Source organism: Cygnus olor, chromosome 1, assembly GCF_009769625.2.
Source record: "Cygnus olor isolate bCygOlo1 chromosome 1, bCygOlo1.pri.v2, whole genome shotgun sequence".
Taxonomy (NCBI): Eukaryota; Metazoa; Chordata; class Aves; order Anseriformes; family Anatidae; genus Cygnus; species Cygnus olor.
In genome coordinates, this window is record NC_049169.1 from 139999884 (window position 1) to 140014258 (window position 14375).

Here is a 14375-nt window from a genome sequence, read left to right on the forward strand (position 1 = left end):
CAGGAAACAGATGGAAATGTGCAAAGCCTTTTTATTTACAGTAATTTTTTTAGTCATTTTTCTAGTGCTTATGGTGAGACAGAATAGGAAGACTTTGCTACTCCTGCCACTGAAGCTAGTTTCTAGATAAGAGAGCAGGTACCAGACCAGGCCCTGTGCTTTTCTTCTTTCTGGCACAAAAGCCAGATCTCTTCTTGCAAACAGCAGATATATAGTGGCTTCTGTATTACCATTTTCTTGGAAGGAATCTAGGGAGTTGACTTTATCCTTCCTTATTCCTCTCGCTCTCCCATTTTATGCATAACTCTTTGCTTTTGTACTAAACAGCATTTGACTTTTGCATCTCTTCTCCCCTCAAGCCTTGCTGCATTAGTGCTACTTCTCCCCAAGTTTCTTTCTAATGACAACCCCTTATTCATCTTCCTTCCATTTTCTTACGTGTACTTCTGTGTGTGGGCTGCTTTGCACCTCCCTCCACAAGCCTTGAATAGGAGTAGCTGTCTAATTGAAGGTATTCTTCTCTGCCAGTCCTTACCTGGTTGCTGCTTCTACTTCACGAGCAATCGCCTTTCTACCAGACTCTCCCAAGTGCTTTTGGGACACACAGGAATAGTTCCGGGCTCTTTTGCCCATAGCAAGAAATAGAGTGGATTTAGTGTGTCAGAGATGCTGTCTGAATGAGTGTTTCTTGCTGCAGGCTTAGTAGTCTAATGCTTGCATAGCTTAAATATAACCATTTAGTTATGTAATGGTTATAAGCTGTGACCCCAGTTTAACTCGACATCTCAGTGACATTGGAGGGTCCTAATGATGCTGGCCTAGTTTAACCCTTTCAGATGCTCAAAATTCCTATCCACCTCTGTATATCAAATTCTGGGAGGGCCCTTTGCTAATGTGTTAGCATCCAATGTGTTAGTTTCAGGTACGGTTAGGTTGAATTTATCTTCATTCCAGGGGAAAAGATTTAAAAAAAACAACAAAACACATTTTCAGAGTTTACCTTGTTTGCTTTTCTAAAAGTATTCTGATTTTAGTCTTCAGATGCAGAGTACACTGGTACTGGTTAACCTTCAGTGTGCATAATCTGAGGGCTGAGATCTTGGGAAGGGATGCCATCTCTCCACCCAGTAAATCCAAACACAAGCTTGTCTGTACCTTACAGCACATACTCAGCAAGTCCACTGCCTTTTGGATGTATCAAGCTTACTGTATATTTGCAAATTGAATTTACAGCATGTGTGTGTTAAGTCTGTTGGCACGGAGGTATGTAGTGCGTTAAGCCTACATGGAGCAGGTTCTGTGCTAATATTAGCATGAAAGTTACGCTAACCTTTCTCACTGCCATTTCTGGCTGCTTCTGAGTATCACTTTCCACAGCAGCGCTGGTTAGATTCCTCTGCTTGTTGCTTGCCACTGTTTGGGCTGTCATGAAGCAGTTCACAGAAACTGGGCCCTGTTCATTTCTGCGTGCATTCTCTAGGCTTGCTGTACATGTCCCATGCCTCCCAAGTGCGTTTATGACGTTGCAGCACAGCTGTGTCTGCACCATGACCGCTTGTCAGAGAGACCTGTCTTGAGAGCCAAGACAGACTTTCTGAACTCCATGACAAATGGCCAGTTATTCCATCTCGTCTCCCTTCATCTGGATGGGAGAAAAGAGCAAATACTGGGAATATGGGGAGATACAGTGGGGCTGAACACAGGTAGGGTCATCCAAACTGTATGATGTTTTTAATGATTACGTATGAATACAAGGAGACAGCTTTGCAAACTGACAAAAAAGGATCGAGGAATAAACTTCACTGCTACCTTCCAAATGAATTTTGTTGTTTTTTTTCCAGACTTGAACCATGTTTATCTACCTTGTTCTAACTAGTTTAATTAAGCTTAAGCTTTTTGGCCTTGGTGTGTTTAAGCTTGAATACCTGTAGTGCTTAAATTAGTAATGGTATGGGGATGTATAAGCTCAAATGAAAACAGCTTAAAAGTCTGTGATGTGATTGCATTCTTCGGCCCATCAGTTACTGGACACACTTGGTGATATCGTTAGTAGTGTGATTCCTCTGGGCAAACTCTAGTAAAGGTATCTCAAAACTGCACGTTGCAGTGAAGATGGAAGGGCTTCCACAACGGGCTTGCTTTTCCTTAGATACTTTTCTTTCAGGGGGGCTGAAAAAATAAATAGAATTAAAAAGTGGTGACAATAGAGGTTACCTGACAGCTACTTACTCGGCTCTGTCTTTACTGCAGTCGATCCTTGGCAACCCAAGCGGCCTGTGGTCCACCACTCCATTCAGCAGTTCCATTTGGTCAAGTAATCTCAACAGTGGCCTTCCCTTCACCACTCCAACAAACGCCTTGTCAGGTATTGATCTCATGGGTAGTGAGAACTCCTCTCCTCCTCCTCCATCCACTGCTGCCGCCGTTGCCAATCCTGCTGAAGACATGGGACAGACCTACAATCCTTGGAGAATTTGGAGCCCAACCATTGGAAGAAGAAGTTCAGATCCTTGGTCTAATTCACACTATCCTCATGAAAACTGAAATCTGAAGTCAAGCAAAAGGAAAGGACTGTCATCCAGGTCATGAAACAATTCTGAATGCGGATTTTTGAAACATCGTTTTCAGGCTGTTGCTGGTCATTGCTTTTCTTTTTCTCTCCTGCCCCTTTCCTTCCCTTCCCCTTCATCCCACCAGTCACGCTTTCACCACTTGCTCGTTTTTAAAGTCTATCCTGCGATATGGTAGTGTGAGATTGCGGATAAGCTTGAAAAAGTCTGGGTGTGGTCACAAATCCAAACTGCAGCTGAAGCCTGTAAATTCGAACAATTTCACTGGTTTCATATTTTACCATCTGCCACTTTCATTTAGGAAACAATTCGAACTATAAAACGGTCCTGGCATGCAATACTTTTATGAAAGCACCGGTTTTGGTTTTTAAATTTTTTCCAGTATTACCCTCCAAGTTCTAATTTAAAGAGAAAAAAAAGGCACTTTGTGCTAAAATGCAGAGTATTTTTTTAAAATAAGGCTGTCTTTGTTAACACAGGTTCTAAGAATGTAAAAAAATAAAAAAAAAAGGAAAAATAAAATAATAAAAAAATACAACACAAAACCTTAAGAGTAAAATGGCTGAATGTAAGAGCATTCTGTTAAGACTGTAATACACTTTCTGTGCTGTTTGTACATTTGTAAACCTGAATGCATTTTTAAGTTGAACTGAAATGCACACAGCCAAGACTTGTGGAAGAAACAAGATACCTTGTGCATTTCTTAGGGATACAACTTTGGGTTGTACTTTAAAATAAATAATGCTTTTTCCAAGATCTGCCCACTGTAGTTCTGTTCTCCAACTATTTTCTAAGCTTGTGCCTGCATGAATATACTTGATGGTGGTAGCCTTGAGGCCAAAATCTCCTGTGCACAGCGCCTATATTAACAGAAACTTCACTGCAACTGAAACCCAGTTTCTCAGCAGCATGGGTTTGTATAGCATATAAGAATTATAAATTGTTTTCAGGGTTACGCAGTGCTTTGACATGCCACCTACTTGAAGATTTGCTGGATAACAAAATGCTGAAAAAACATCTAGACTATTAAAGTTTGTGAGTATCAGGCATAAGAGCAGCTGCTCTTCTTCATGCTGCACCCATACCTTTGTAACACTTCTCCGAGAGATCTAAAGAACTTCACTATTTGTAGACGCAATTTTACTCTCCCTTTAATGTGTCTTTCTCTCCACTAACTGTAAGGCAAGTCTAATTGACTAAATATATTCATCTGTGCTAATGCCAGGTAAAAAAAAAAAAGGAACCTTCTGTTACAAGAAAGCATCAATAGACACTAGCATCATAAAATCACTTACAGCTCAGTGGCACTGCTCAACATTTACAGCAGATTTTTATCGAATCCTTTTTTTTAAAGTGTAGGAACTTGATATTTTAGTTAAAACCTTATGCTACAAAGAATATTGTATGCAAAAAAAAAAAGGGTTAGTGAGCACTTTTCCAGCTAGCATTATGCAAACAAAATCTCCACAGAGGTCAGGTTGCTGTTGTCTTGCTGCCACCAGCAGCAGCTGCAGAGAGAGAGCTCTGAAATGCAAACTTGCTGGAACTCCTTTGTCCTTAAAATCTGGGTATTTCTAGGGCCATGCAAGCTAATGAAACGTTCAACTTGGGTTTATATGTAATTTCCTTTTGAGCAACTGGGCAAACAAGTCTCTTACTGCGTGCAAAATAAAGAATAAGTAGTTCAGCTACTGGCATGCCGGGGCCTGCTTCTCTGTAAGATGGAGCTTGGGAAGGTAACCGAGCAGTAACCTCAGGGTGAAGGAAGCTGCTTAACTTAATAATGGACCACCTCCTTACCCTGGCAGGTCTTTATATTAGAGGTCTCTATATTAGAATTGATTCCGTGGAGGCTATAAGCAGAAGTGAGTTCTAGATACACTGACAGACCCCATGGCTTAAGCAGTTATGGGGACAGGAAAAGAAATCTGCTGTGAAAATTCCCCTTTGAACAAGACAAGGCACCACATGTAATTTAGACTCTTCCCCCCAAAATGTGAGCTGTTCCTCTGTGTTAATGCAAATAACCTCTGCTGCCTTTAGAATATTTTAATTTCTTGCTTTTGAAGAGTCTCTTTGCAAACACCAATTAAATATTATTAAATTTCAGTGTTGAAACAACCCAAAAGTTCAAGATCTTCGACGCGTGATTCTCAGTTTCACAAGAGAAGCAGCAGCAAGTCATTCAAGTCATTCTCCACTGATCTATATGGAAAAAGTCCTAGGCCAAAAGCTGCCTCTTTCTGAGTCTTTTCTCTATTCAGAGTTTGTTTTGGAGAGCGCTTTCACTCTGTTCTGCCCAGGTACAGTAATCAAAAGAGCTACCTTTTGAAAAAATAAATAAGTCCTAACTAATTTACAGAATTTTGGTCAAATGAAATTGGACAAAACTCAGGTATTTCTAAAGCAACCTCTGTGTATGGTTCGTGTACAACACAGAAAGCTCAGGAAGGAAACGGCAAACCCTCCTTGCCAGCTTTATGGTGCAGTCACTCCTCACAGGCACTGAAAATGCTGATTGGTGAGTCTGACATGGTCACCTTTAAGTCCTAAGTATTATTTCTAGTTTTGCCATGAATAAAATCATTCAAGAGTAAGCAATATCCAAAGCTTTCAAGACTGGGGAGAAGCAGGGAGGGGGGGTATGATAATCCAGAAACCTTCTCCACAAACATCCCAGAATAGTGGATGACAACAGACCTCTGATGATGAGGTAAAAATAAAAGAAGATGCGATGACACAAGTGATATACTGCATAAAAAAAAAAAAATCCAGATAGGGCTGAAAATGTGAAGCCAGGGAGCAGAGTAAGGTCAGAAGCCCTGAAGCAAGCAGACCGTGCTTTCAGAAGTGGAATTGACTGAGGCTGGAGCTCAGCCCCCAAGGGAGGTTCCATCTCAAATACAAAGACCAGAGGGGGGGAAAAAAAAAAAAAGGGTTCTCTGAAGATGGACTGGAGCTCACAGACCTGCTGATAATTCAAAGCATTATTTTTTTCTGGCCCAAAATAGCATCAGGGCCAGGCTACCATGAGTCAGCTCTTCTCTTCCAGACCTGGAAGCTACTGGGAGTACAGAGTTCCCAGCAATGAGGGGAAATAATTACTGTTAATTCTTCTTAATTATTTTGGTGCTCCAAATGGCATTTCTATTCTGCCAACTTTAGCAAATAACTTTAAAAGCCTGCAAAGTTCCTGCTCTGTTGAAATCTGGAAGCCTGACCTGGCTAAGTGCATCCCTATTGTGCAATCAGTTTCGTTAGCGTTAGTTCTGTTTCAAAAAGCACTCGAAAGGCACTAGAGGTCCTGGTTTAGCATAAGGCCAAATTGACAGAGGCTACACAATTCCAAGGAAGGCACAGTTGGTTTTTATTTCACAGCCATGGAAACTTGGGTCTGGCCCTGGCCCTGATGATGGATCTTCCAGCAAAGTACCACAGCTTGGCCGCTGCCCTGCCAGAGAAGTACCAAAGGGTGCCAAGTGCTGCGATGGCACGGGATGCAGAACGTGATTAAACCACAGGCTCTCGACATAGGAGCGAGACAGTCAGGGCATCCTGAAGGTTTCCACTGGGCCACCTGCCTGACCCAACTGAAGGTGAAATTGGGAGTGCTCAGGTGTTTTCCTTCATGGGGTAAGGAGCCACCTTTCACTGAAGCTATTCCACTCGGAGTGATGTTTTTGCCAAGCGTAGCTCTGACTTTGCGCTGTCTGGTTTGCCAGCCTGTAATTATGAGCAAGTTTTCTGAGCTTCAGTGTTTCGGCCTCATGAAAGGATGACGGCTTCAGCTCACGGTGAGTCACAGCACGAACAAAGACGTGCTGAGATCGGAAACAGCCCAGCTTCCACCGTGTGCCTGCAGCTACTGGAAGAGCTGAGGTTCGGTCGCTTCATTTCAAACACGTTCTGCTTCGAAGCAGCCTTTTGCCTAGTGCCCGGTTTCATCTAGCACCAGTCAAGGGTGGACATCACGTCCAACCGCCGCTTTACTCGCATCAGTACTGAAGCAGTCTTCAGGATGTCTGGATTGGCACACCGAATGCGAGTGCTAACCATACTCACTACCAGTAGTTAGTTACGTAGCCGTTCTGTGGTCCAACAGTGAGTGGAGCGTGGTTATTTCTTTTTTTTTTTGCCCCCTGTGTAGTAGAGAACTCAAACATCCAGAAGACAAAACCAGAAGCATCTGCAAGAGCCATAGAAAATACAATAAAATGCTAGCCTAAACTCTGGGGGACTAATAAAAATTTAGAGTCTTAAGGAGCAATAAACATATTATCATATTTACTGCCCTAAGGAAAAATAATTTTTTGAGCAGAACTGCGTAGAAGTAGCCACTCAGGTCCAAAAGCATCGGTTGGATCAGTTGGATGGAAGCAGCACATCGCACTGCACCGAGAGCAGTGCACGAAGTGGAAGGTCAAGACGGATTTTATGGAAACTACCTAAGGAAATACCTTTAAGGGCTTTTTTCAAGCGAGGAACACCTAGTGGTCCTTCAGGAAGAACCGTGTACCTGAGACCTGACTTCACTCTAATTGCCTACTGTGAAGCAAAAGCCTGCGTTAGTGACATTAACACTGGATAACATCGTATCTTCAGTGGGTACCCCAGTCTCTCCTGAACTTTTGCCGCACTCAATTGGTCCTTGAGTGGCAGCAGTGCTATGGGGCTACAAGAAGATGAAGTGGCTTGAGACTGTTTTGGTTTAGTTACAAGAAAATTGCTGGGCAGTATATCTACCAGGGGGCAAATATCTGGAGCAGTTTCTGCTTCACCCGAGGTCATTCACTGCCCCTTTCTGGAGTTATTTTCAGGGAAGACAATATTCACCAGGCAAAGGACACTAACCAGTTTTGGGGCAACACAGGAAAACAGCAGAAGCTCGGGGGGCTGGCTCAGTCACTCAACAAGGGAATACTGGAACTGGATGGGAGACTAAAATGCTCCTTGGGAAGCAGCTTCACTGGCTGCTGTTGGCTCTGGGGGAAGGGAAAGAACTTTTAGCCCCTTCAGTCACCGGTCCACACAGCATATCCCCTCCTTCAGCAGTCAAGCTACCAATAAAATTCTGCTGAGATTAGAGTCTGGCAATGAAGAAAGTCCCTAGAAACTACGCAATTACCCATTTCTGCATGAAGTGGGTATGACTCAGCTTACGAGTCGCAGGGAAATTCTTGTTGTGCTGTACAGACCAGGGATCTAACAGGAGGACCATGCCAGCCCCAAGGACTACTCACTCTCATCCCATAAGAAACCAGCAACACGGAGGCGTCTTCCTGTGAGCGTCTGATGCGGGGCTGACTGCCTGCTCTGACTCACGTCTGCCTGCCTGTCAGAGCCCTGCTGGGGCTGACAGCTCGGCCTCCAGTTTTTGGGGGTGGGTGGAAGTTAATGGAGCTTCAGCATACGGCAGTAGGATAAAGCCTGAGTGCCTCAGTTAAGCAACCAAAGGTCATGGCAGAATGGAATAGCTTCATGCTTTGCAATAACCTGAGTGGGAAATAAATAAATGAATAAATAAATAAATAAATAAAAGGAAGTAAGAAAATAGTTCAGCTGTATTTAATTTAGAAAGTTAGTTAGCAATAAATTCAGACTTTATGCACATTAGGATGGGAGGGAGGACAGGAGGACTGAAAGAGGGTTCCTTTCACCGGCACGCAGAGCTTAGCTTCAGATGTGCAAATGTGGGACCTGGGCACTGGCAGGGAGCGTTAACCTGTGGTGCCATGTACCGGGAATGAGGGTGCAGCCCAGGGCATGCTGCCTTAGTGCCACTGACTGATCTACTGCAAGCAAAAAGCCATATAATGCTGTTATTACAGCAGTAAGACCAGTTTTAGAAAATGGACAGTGCTTTGCTGTGCTTGCTTTGCTGTTGTTTTGTTTGTTTGTTTGTTCCTAATTAAAATGGAGTGTCCTTGTGAAAAAATTCACGGATTTGGTCAATACAGCAATATTACCCCCCAGGGAAAAAAAAAATAATCCTGTAGGCTTTTGGGAATTCTGATTAAATCAGCAAACTGGAAAACATTTTTCTTAATTCAATAAATGTTAATAATGCACTTCCCTCTCTCTACCCAGTGAAGAATTACAGTCCTAATATTTAGAAAAACAGCACCCCTGTGTGGCTACAAATGGCACTCAGGCGATCACAGCAATTCCAGCTGGCCTTAAAAATTTCCTGTGTTTTTTCCCGACACCTTGAAAAAAACCTCAGCTCTAGCAGCAGCATTTTGGTTTAACAAGTTGTACATCGGTCAATATACAGCTCTTGCAGTTCAATGGTGAAAGAGTGGAAGTCTAAGCATCAAGACACCCTGTTAGTCTTCTCAGGCTTTTACTTCTACTCAAGCATAACATCCCAACATGCTAGGCAAGCCTAAAGTGGTCAATATATTTACTATCTTTATTTTAGTATTTAATCAAACTCTCAACAAATTAAGCACTTTTCTTTCTCCCCCATTTTCCATGCTTTTGGTATCTTTTCTTCTACATCTGCTCACATAGCAAAATCCTTTCCGTGTTTATTTCCCTGATGTTCGAGACACTCAGCTCCTCCAATTCTCCCCAAACAACTCCATTCTACACCTCTGCCCAAGGTACTTTATGCCATTATTTGGTATTTTTGCTCAAGTCCCCAAGGCAGTAGCTTCTGGCATGCCCCCAGTCACTCGGCCCGCTTCTAGGAGGCCTTTGCCGAGCCCTGGGGTTCATCCAGCCTTGCCTCATGCTGCACCAAAGCAGGGTTTCCAGCACCTGATGGGACATGAGATTTACTGCCTAGCTACTTTCCTCTTTTTTATTGTGTTTTAGCAAAAATGGTGAAGTTTGTTACGCTGCTTGCTGTCATACCTTACTAAGATCTAAAGAGCCCCATGCAGAACACAGCTCCCTCACGATAGAGCACCTACGTATTAAGGTTTCTGATGGAGTAAATAGTGACTAAAGAAAACATGCTTAAGCAAAAAAACACCCTCAGTTTAAGCGCCTTCAATGCTTCTGCCCTTCTTTTCTACTTTTCTACTCAGTTTTAGCCCTGTCTCCCTGCTCAGGAACATTAGCATAGCACCCCTGGGAGACACCGTCACGGCCCTCAGGTGTTAAAGAGCTGTATGGCTCTGAACCAGCCCCACATGCCCTCACATGGTGCTGCTCAACCAGCATGAGCACACGCTTTGGGCTGTCACCAAATTTTTTGTTGGGCTGACGGAGTACATCGTGGGACCAGAAGAGCCGCTGGCTTCTCTTCGATCAGTCTTGTGAAGCTGCCAGGAGTTCAAAAGTTTTCCTTCTTGCACTTTTAGTGCCACTATTCAAGAGCCCTGTGTTCTTTAAATAACTATCACTCTTGCTTTACAATACCAAAACAGGAATAATCATCAGATTAATGTCTGTCTAGATCCATAATCTGGCAGTAGACAGGATCAGAATCAGTAAAAATGCAAATAAAATCACCTAAAAATTCTGGCTTACAAGACATCTACTGTCTAGTTAACTACCTCCACCACAAGAACAAACTCATCGTAAGTTAATTCTAGTAGTCCAGGCGTGAACTGCATAAACCCCACAATCCTTCTCCTCTGAGACTTGAATGATTAGAGCCCCAAAAGGAAGAAATGAATACCTGAAGAAGAGGGTAGATGTTTCCTAAAACGCAAGTCATAAAAAGATTGTACAAACACACCTGGAAATCCCATGCTATGTCTACTCCGTCCTTTCAGGGCTAGAAGTTAGAAGCTGCTGTCGGAGACAGGACACTAGGCCTAAAAATAGTGTGACAAACTACAGGCATTTGGGGGGGTTCTTAATTTAGGTCAGTAAGTCTCGACTCTGGCTGGCTGCCTAAACTTACCGATGACCTGCCCGTTTAATTAAGCAGCCCTGGAGCTGTGTAGGCCCCTCTGCAGGACCCACAACACGCGTGCTATCCTGCCCAGAGCAGCTCCACGGGTGTGAGCGCTCACCAGGCCCCAGCAGGACTGGGCTGCGAAACTACCCCTGAGGGCCCTGTGTCCTGGGGAACAATCGTGCTATGGAATTATGAATAAGAGGCGTTTTCCACACATTCAAACCCTCATATAGGGAAATAGGTACTTAATCTGGGTGGCCTCTGCCCCAGGAAGCCGGTCACTGCTGGGAATCCCCCATGGAAGCGGGAAGAGTGACAATTCCACCCGGTGAGATGAGAAGTCCCTCGCCCACCTCTCCACTCGCTGAAATCCCCACCAAGTTTCCACAGCATTACACGGCAGCACTTCGCAGCCTTACTGGAAAAGGCTGTGCTGGATGACAACCGACGTACTCACAAAAATGCCTGGTGCTTTTAACTCTGTCTTCTGATGACAGCTGGGGGAAAGGGAGAGCTGCACAAGAGAAAAAGGAAAAGAAAAGCTCAGCTTCCAGCAGCCCATGCAACAAGCTCATGCAGCAGAGCCACAAAAAGGATCCAGAGAGGAAGAGTGGGGCACCAAAGAGCAGAGGGTGCCAGCAGCAAACAAGACACGTTGTGTAACTGCATAAGCAGAGCACAGAGCTGAGGCTGAAATGTGAATTTCACATTCTGATTCATCTGACATTAGGGAACCAAACAAGATTTAGATATGCATAAATTCAAAATAAAACAAAACAACAAAAAAGGAACACTTCCTTTTTTTTTTCTTCTTTTTTTTTTTTTTTCTCTTGAGATGTGAGGGCAGGCCAAATAAATCTTCCATCCTCCTTCAATGAGTCTTCATCTTCCCCTTTGTAACATTAGATAGTTTTCACTTCCTTATGCTTTGCAGAGCATCTTAAGACAAGCTTTCTGAAATGCAGAGGTACCAACACCGAGTTGAGTCATGTGAGCCTGACATGGGGGAAAATGTGTCAGATATCCAGTCAGATGATGACGGGATAAGGGGAAATGGCTTTAAACTAAAAGAGGGTAGGTTTAGGTTAGATATTCAGAAGAAATTCTGCAATTCAGAAGAAATTCTTCCCTATGAGGGTGGTGAGGCCCTGGCACAGGTTGCCCAGAGAAGCTGTGGATGCCCCATCCCTGGAGGTGTTCAAGGCCAGGCTGGATGGGGCTTTGAGTGACCTGGTCTGGTGGGAGGTGTCCCTGCCCATGGCAGGGGGTTGGAACTGGGTGGGATTTAAGGTCCCTTCCAGCCCAAGCCGTTCTGTGATTCTATGACATGGAGCTGCTGCAGCTACAGCCTCCTTGCCTGGAGGAGTGGGCAAAGAAGGGGGCACCCACCACATGGGGGACTGGGGTGCACACGTGTAACCCACGTGGCTGTAAAGGAGTCACATGCAAAGCTGTGAAATTTTTATAATTAGTTAAAAAGGGTACTTAGACATTTTTAGGTGTCCAGGAAGATTTTATAAGTGTCTGAGATTGTGGTTTATCTTCTGCACTGCTCACACTGATTCTGAACATATTCACTGATTGATGGTTAATTACATGTCATCAATAAATTGATAAACCTCACCCATCCTGACTTGATTTAAAGCCTAAATGTCGAGCAGCTTTCCTCTGCATCATACTGGTAAGTAAGTACAACTCCCATGAGTCCTAGGCAGCAATAAGATTTTATTGAAGCGGTGATGTGCATGTTGAAGAAGCTTTATGGATCTGTGTGATGTAGCAGACTGAAGCAATTAAGCATACATCTTAGTTGCCAGAACCAGGGCTGATCTCGAGGCCATGTGGATAAGCAACTGCTTTATGCCCCAGTTCCATATTGATTATCATTAAAATTTTAATTCAAATAGATTGAGAATTTTCTGAAACGTTGCCCCTTCTCCCCCCCCCCCCCCCCCCCCCCCCCCCCCCCAGCCAAATGGAAATTATTTCATTCCTCCCAACAAAGGCTTTTGCCAGGAACCTTTGTGCAGGTTCAGCAGAAGAGATTCGTGGTGTCCCTGATGACAGAGCCGAGCAAACGAACACCTTCCCACCCCCAGATCACTGCTTTGCGCCACAGTGTTCATGTCCCAGATAATTCCTTTACCATTAGGATGTAGGATGGGTCTTCTCAATCTCTTTCCTTTGAACTTTTCAACTTTATGAATCATTAAATACCCAAGGAGCCTGACGGGCAAAGACTGACTCCAGACCAAGTGATTTAGTCTGGGCTGCAGTTGTTAGTGCTGCTGGAGACATCGGGGGGGGACTCCTCCACCTTGCTCCCTCAGGAACGGGGGAAAAGCACGCTGATTTGGGGTTAGTACTAAATGATACACAGAAGTAATAAACACATTATCCCAAATATTTTGACTGCAACGACCAAAACGTTACAATAAATTACTCCAGGGGATGCGCAGTACATTCCTTACAGTGTAAAATGGGATGCCTGGCACAGATACCAGGCTCTTATAAAACACTTTCAAGCCATCAGCTGATTGTGTTGGACACTCCTGAATAAAGCAGGGCACAGTTCCCCATGTCACCATCATGCACCACTACACCAAGTGCATTGGGAGGGGAAAGTATTCCCGGTGTTTAAAATAATCTGAGAAAAAGAGGTTGCTGTTGGGCTAAGCTTTCAATTCATCACCTGAAATTCTTGTGTCACACATTCACTAGGAAAGCAGCTTTAAACAAAGCCCTATGCAGCCAGCAATAATACATAAATACAGAATTTCTAAGGTGGATGTTAGAAATGTTTAGGAACCCGCAAACTGAAAAATGGTGAAAGAGCTTTATTATTTGTGGTCACCAGAATTACCTTCAATTTCTTCTGATGACAACTTTTTTTCCAGTTTAAAGAAGCATTTTGCTATTTCTTGTACTCTGCTTTCTATCCTTTGATGCATTTTTTGTATTGTACTTACTAAAATTTCCTCTCTGCTGTCTGAGCACATTTCTGAAACTGTAGGAAGCTACTTTTGCAACACCGGGTGTGATTTGCTGAAGCGCAGTTAGCATCCTTACTCGGAAGGCTGTACCAGAGCTTCAAGTCTTGCTTGAAGGCTGTAGCACAGCAAAAGTCATGGCAAGGACTTGAATGTAGAGACTAGAGAGCGGTCAGTGCTGCTCTCAGCAGCGCCTCATTGCGGTGGTGATAACCTCTGGACGTGCCCTTGCCCTTCGCATAGCCGTAGCTACACAGGCTGCCTGGATTCCTCGTTGCCTTGGGTTTGGAAAGGCGTAATCTTTGTGGAGACGTACATCAGCTTCAAACCAGTGACAAACCACTTCTCTAATAGCTCAGATCGCCCTTTAGTGATGTTAAACTTCCAGCCATCTTTTAAACACCTCATGGCAAGAGCTACACAGCAACATTTTTATGTTAGGAGAGATGTACGTGTTTGGTACGTCAGCTCTGGGGCATTAAAAACTGGTTATGAAAGTCAAATCTTTAAGCATTGTACTTCTATTGTGATTGAACACAATTTAAAACCCTTAGCACATGAATCTTCTGTGGAGCAACTGCTTGGCAGAGAATTGTATTTGTGCAAAACATGCAGTCTGGTGGCTGGCTGAGCTTGGTGATTTGTGTATTGTATGCACCTGCAAGAAGAGGGCAATGCAAATGTTAAAGGCATCTTTGTCCCACAGAAGAGACCCCGATGCTTTTTCATTTGTAACTAACCCTTATTCTTAGGGGTTACCCTGCATTTTATGCTAAGCAGCACCTGAGGGTCTCACTTTGTGAACAGAGCGGTTACGTTGTGCTTACACCGAGTCACTGCAGGTACCCCGGTTGGCTCCAGTGAGTCAAGCACTAATCAATACTCCCAAGTTAAAAGCATCGCTTAACGAAACTCATGGCAACGTGGGAACCAGCTCTGTTCTGCAGACCCACGAATCCT

The 14375-nt window shown here is 43.9% G+C and overlaps 1 protein-coding gene across 1 annotated transcript in view; it reads left to right on the forward strand.

Annotated features, from left to right (window-relative positions):
• Nucleotides 1–3320, forward strand: part of TMEM131 (transmembrane protein 131) — a 96809-nt gene extending 93489 nt beyond the window's left edge. The window contains exon 41 of the mRNA XM_040546445.1: nt 2251–3320. Coding sequence (XP_040402379.1) covers nt 2251–2544 — 294 coding nt within the window. The 3' untranslated portion in view covers nt 2545–3320. The remainder of the gene's footprint in view (nt 1–2250) is intronic.
• Nucleotides 3321–14375: the final 11055 nt, after the last annotated feature.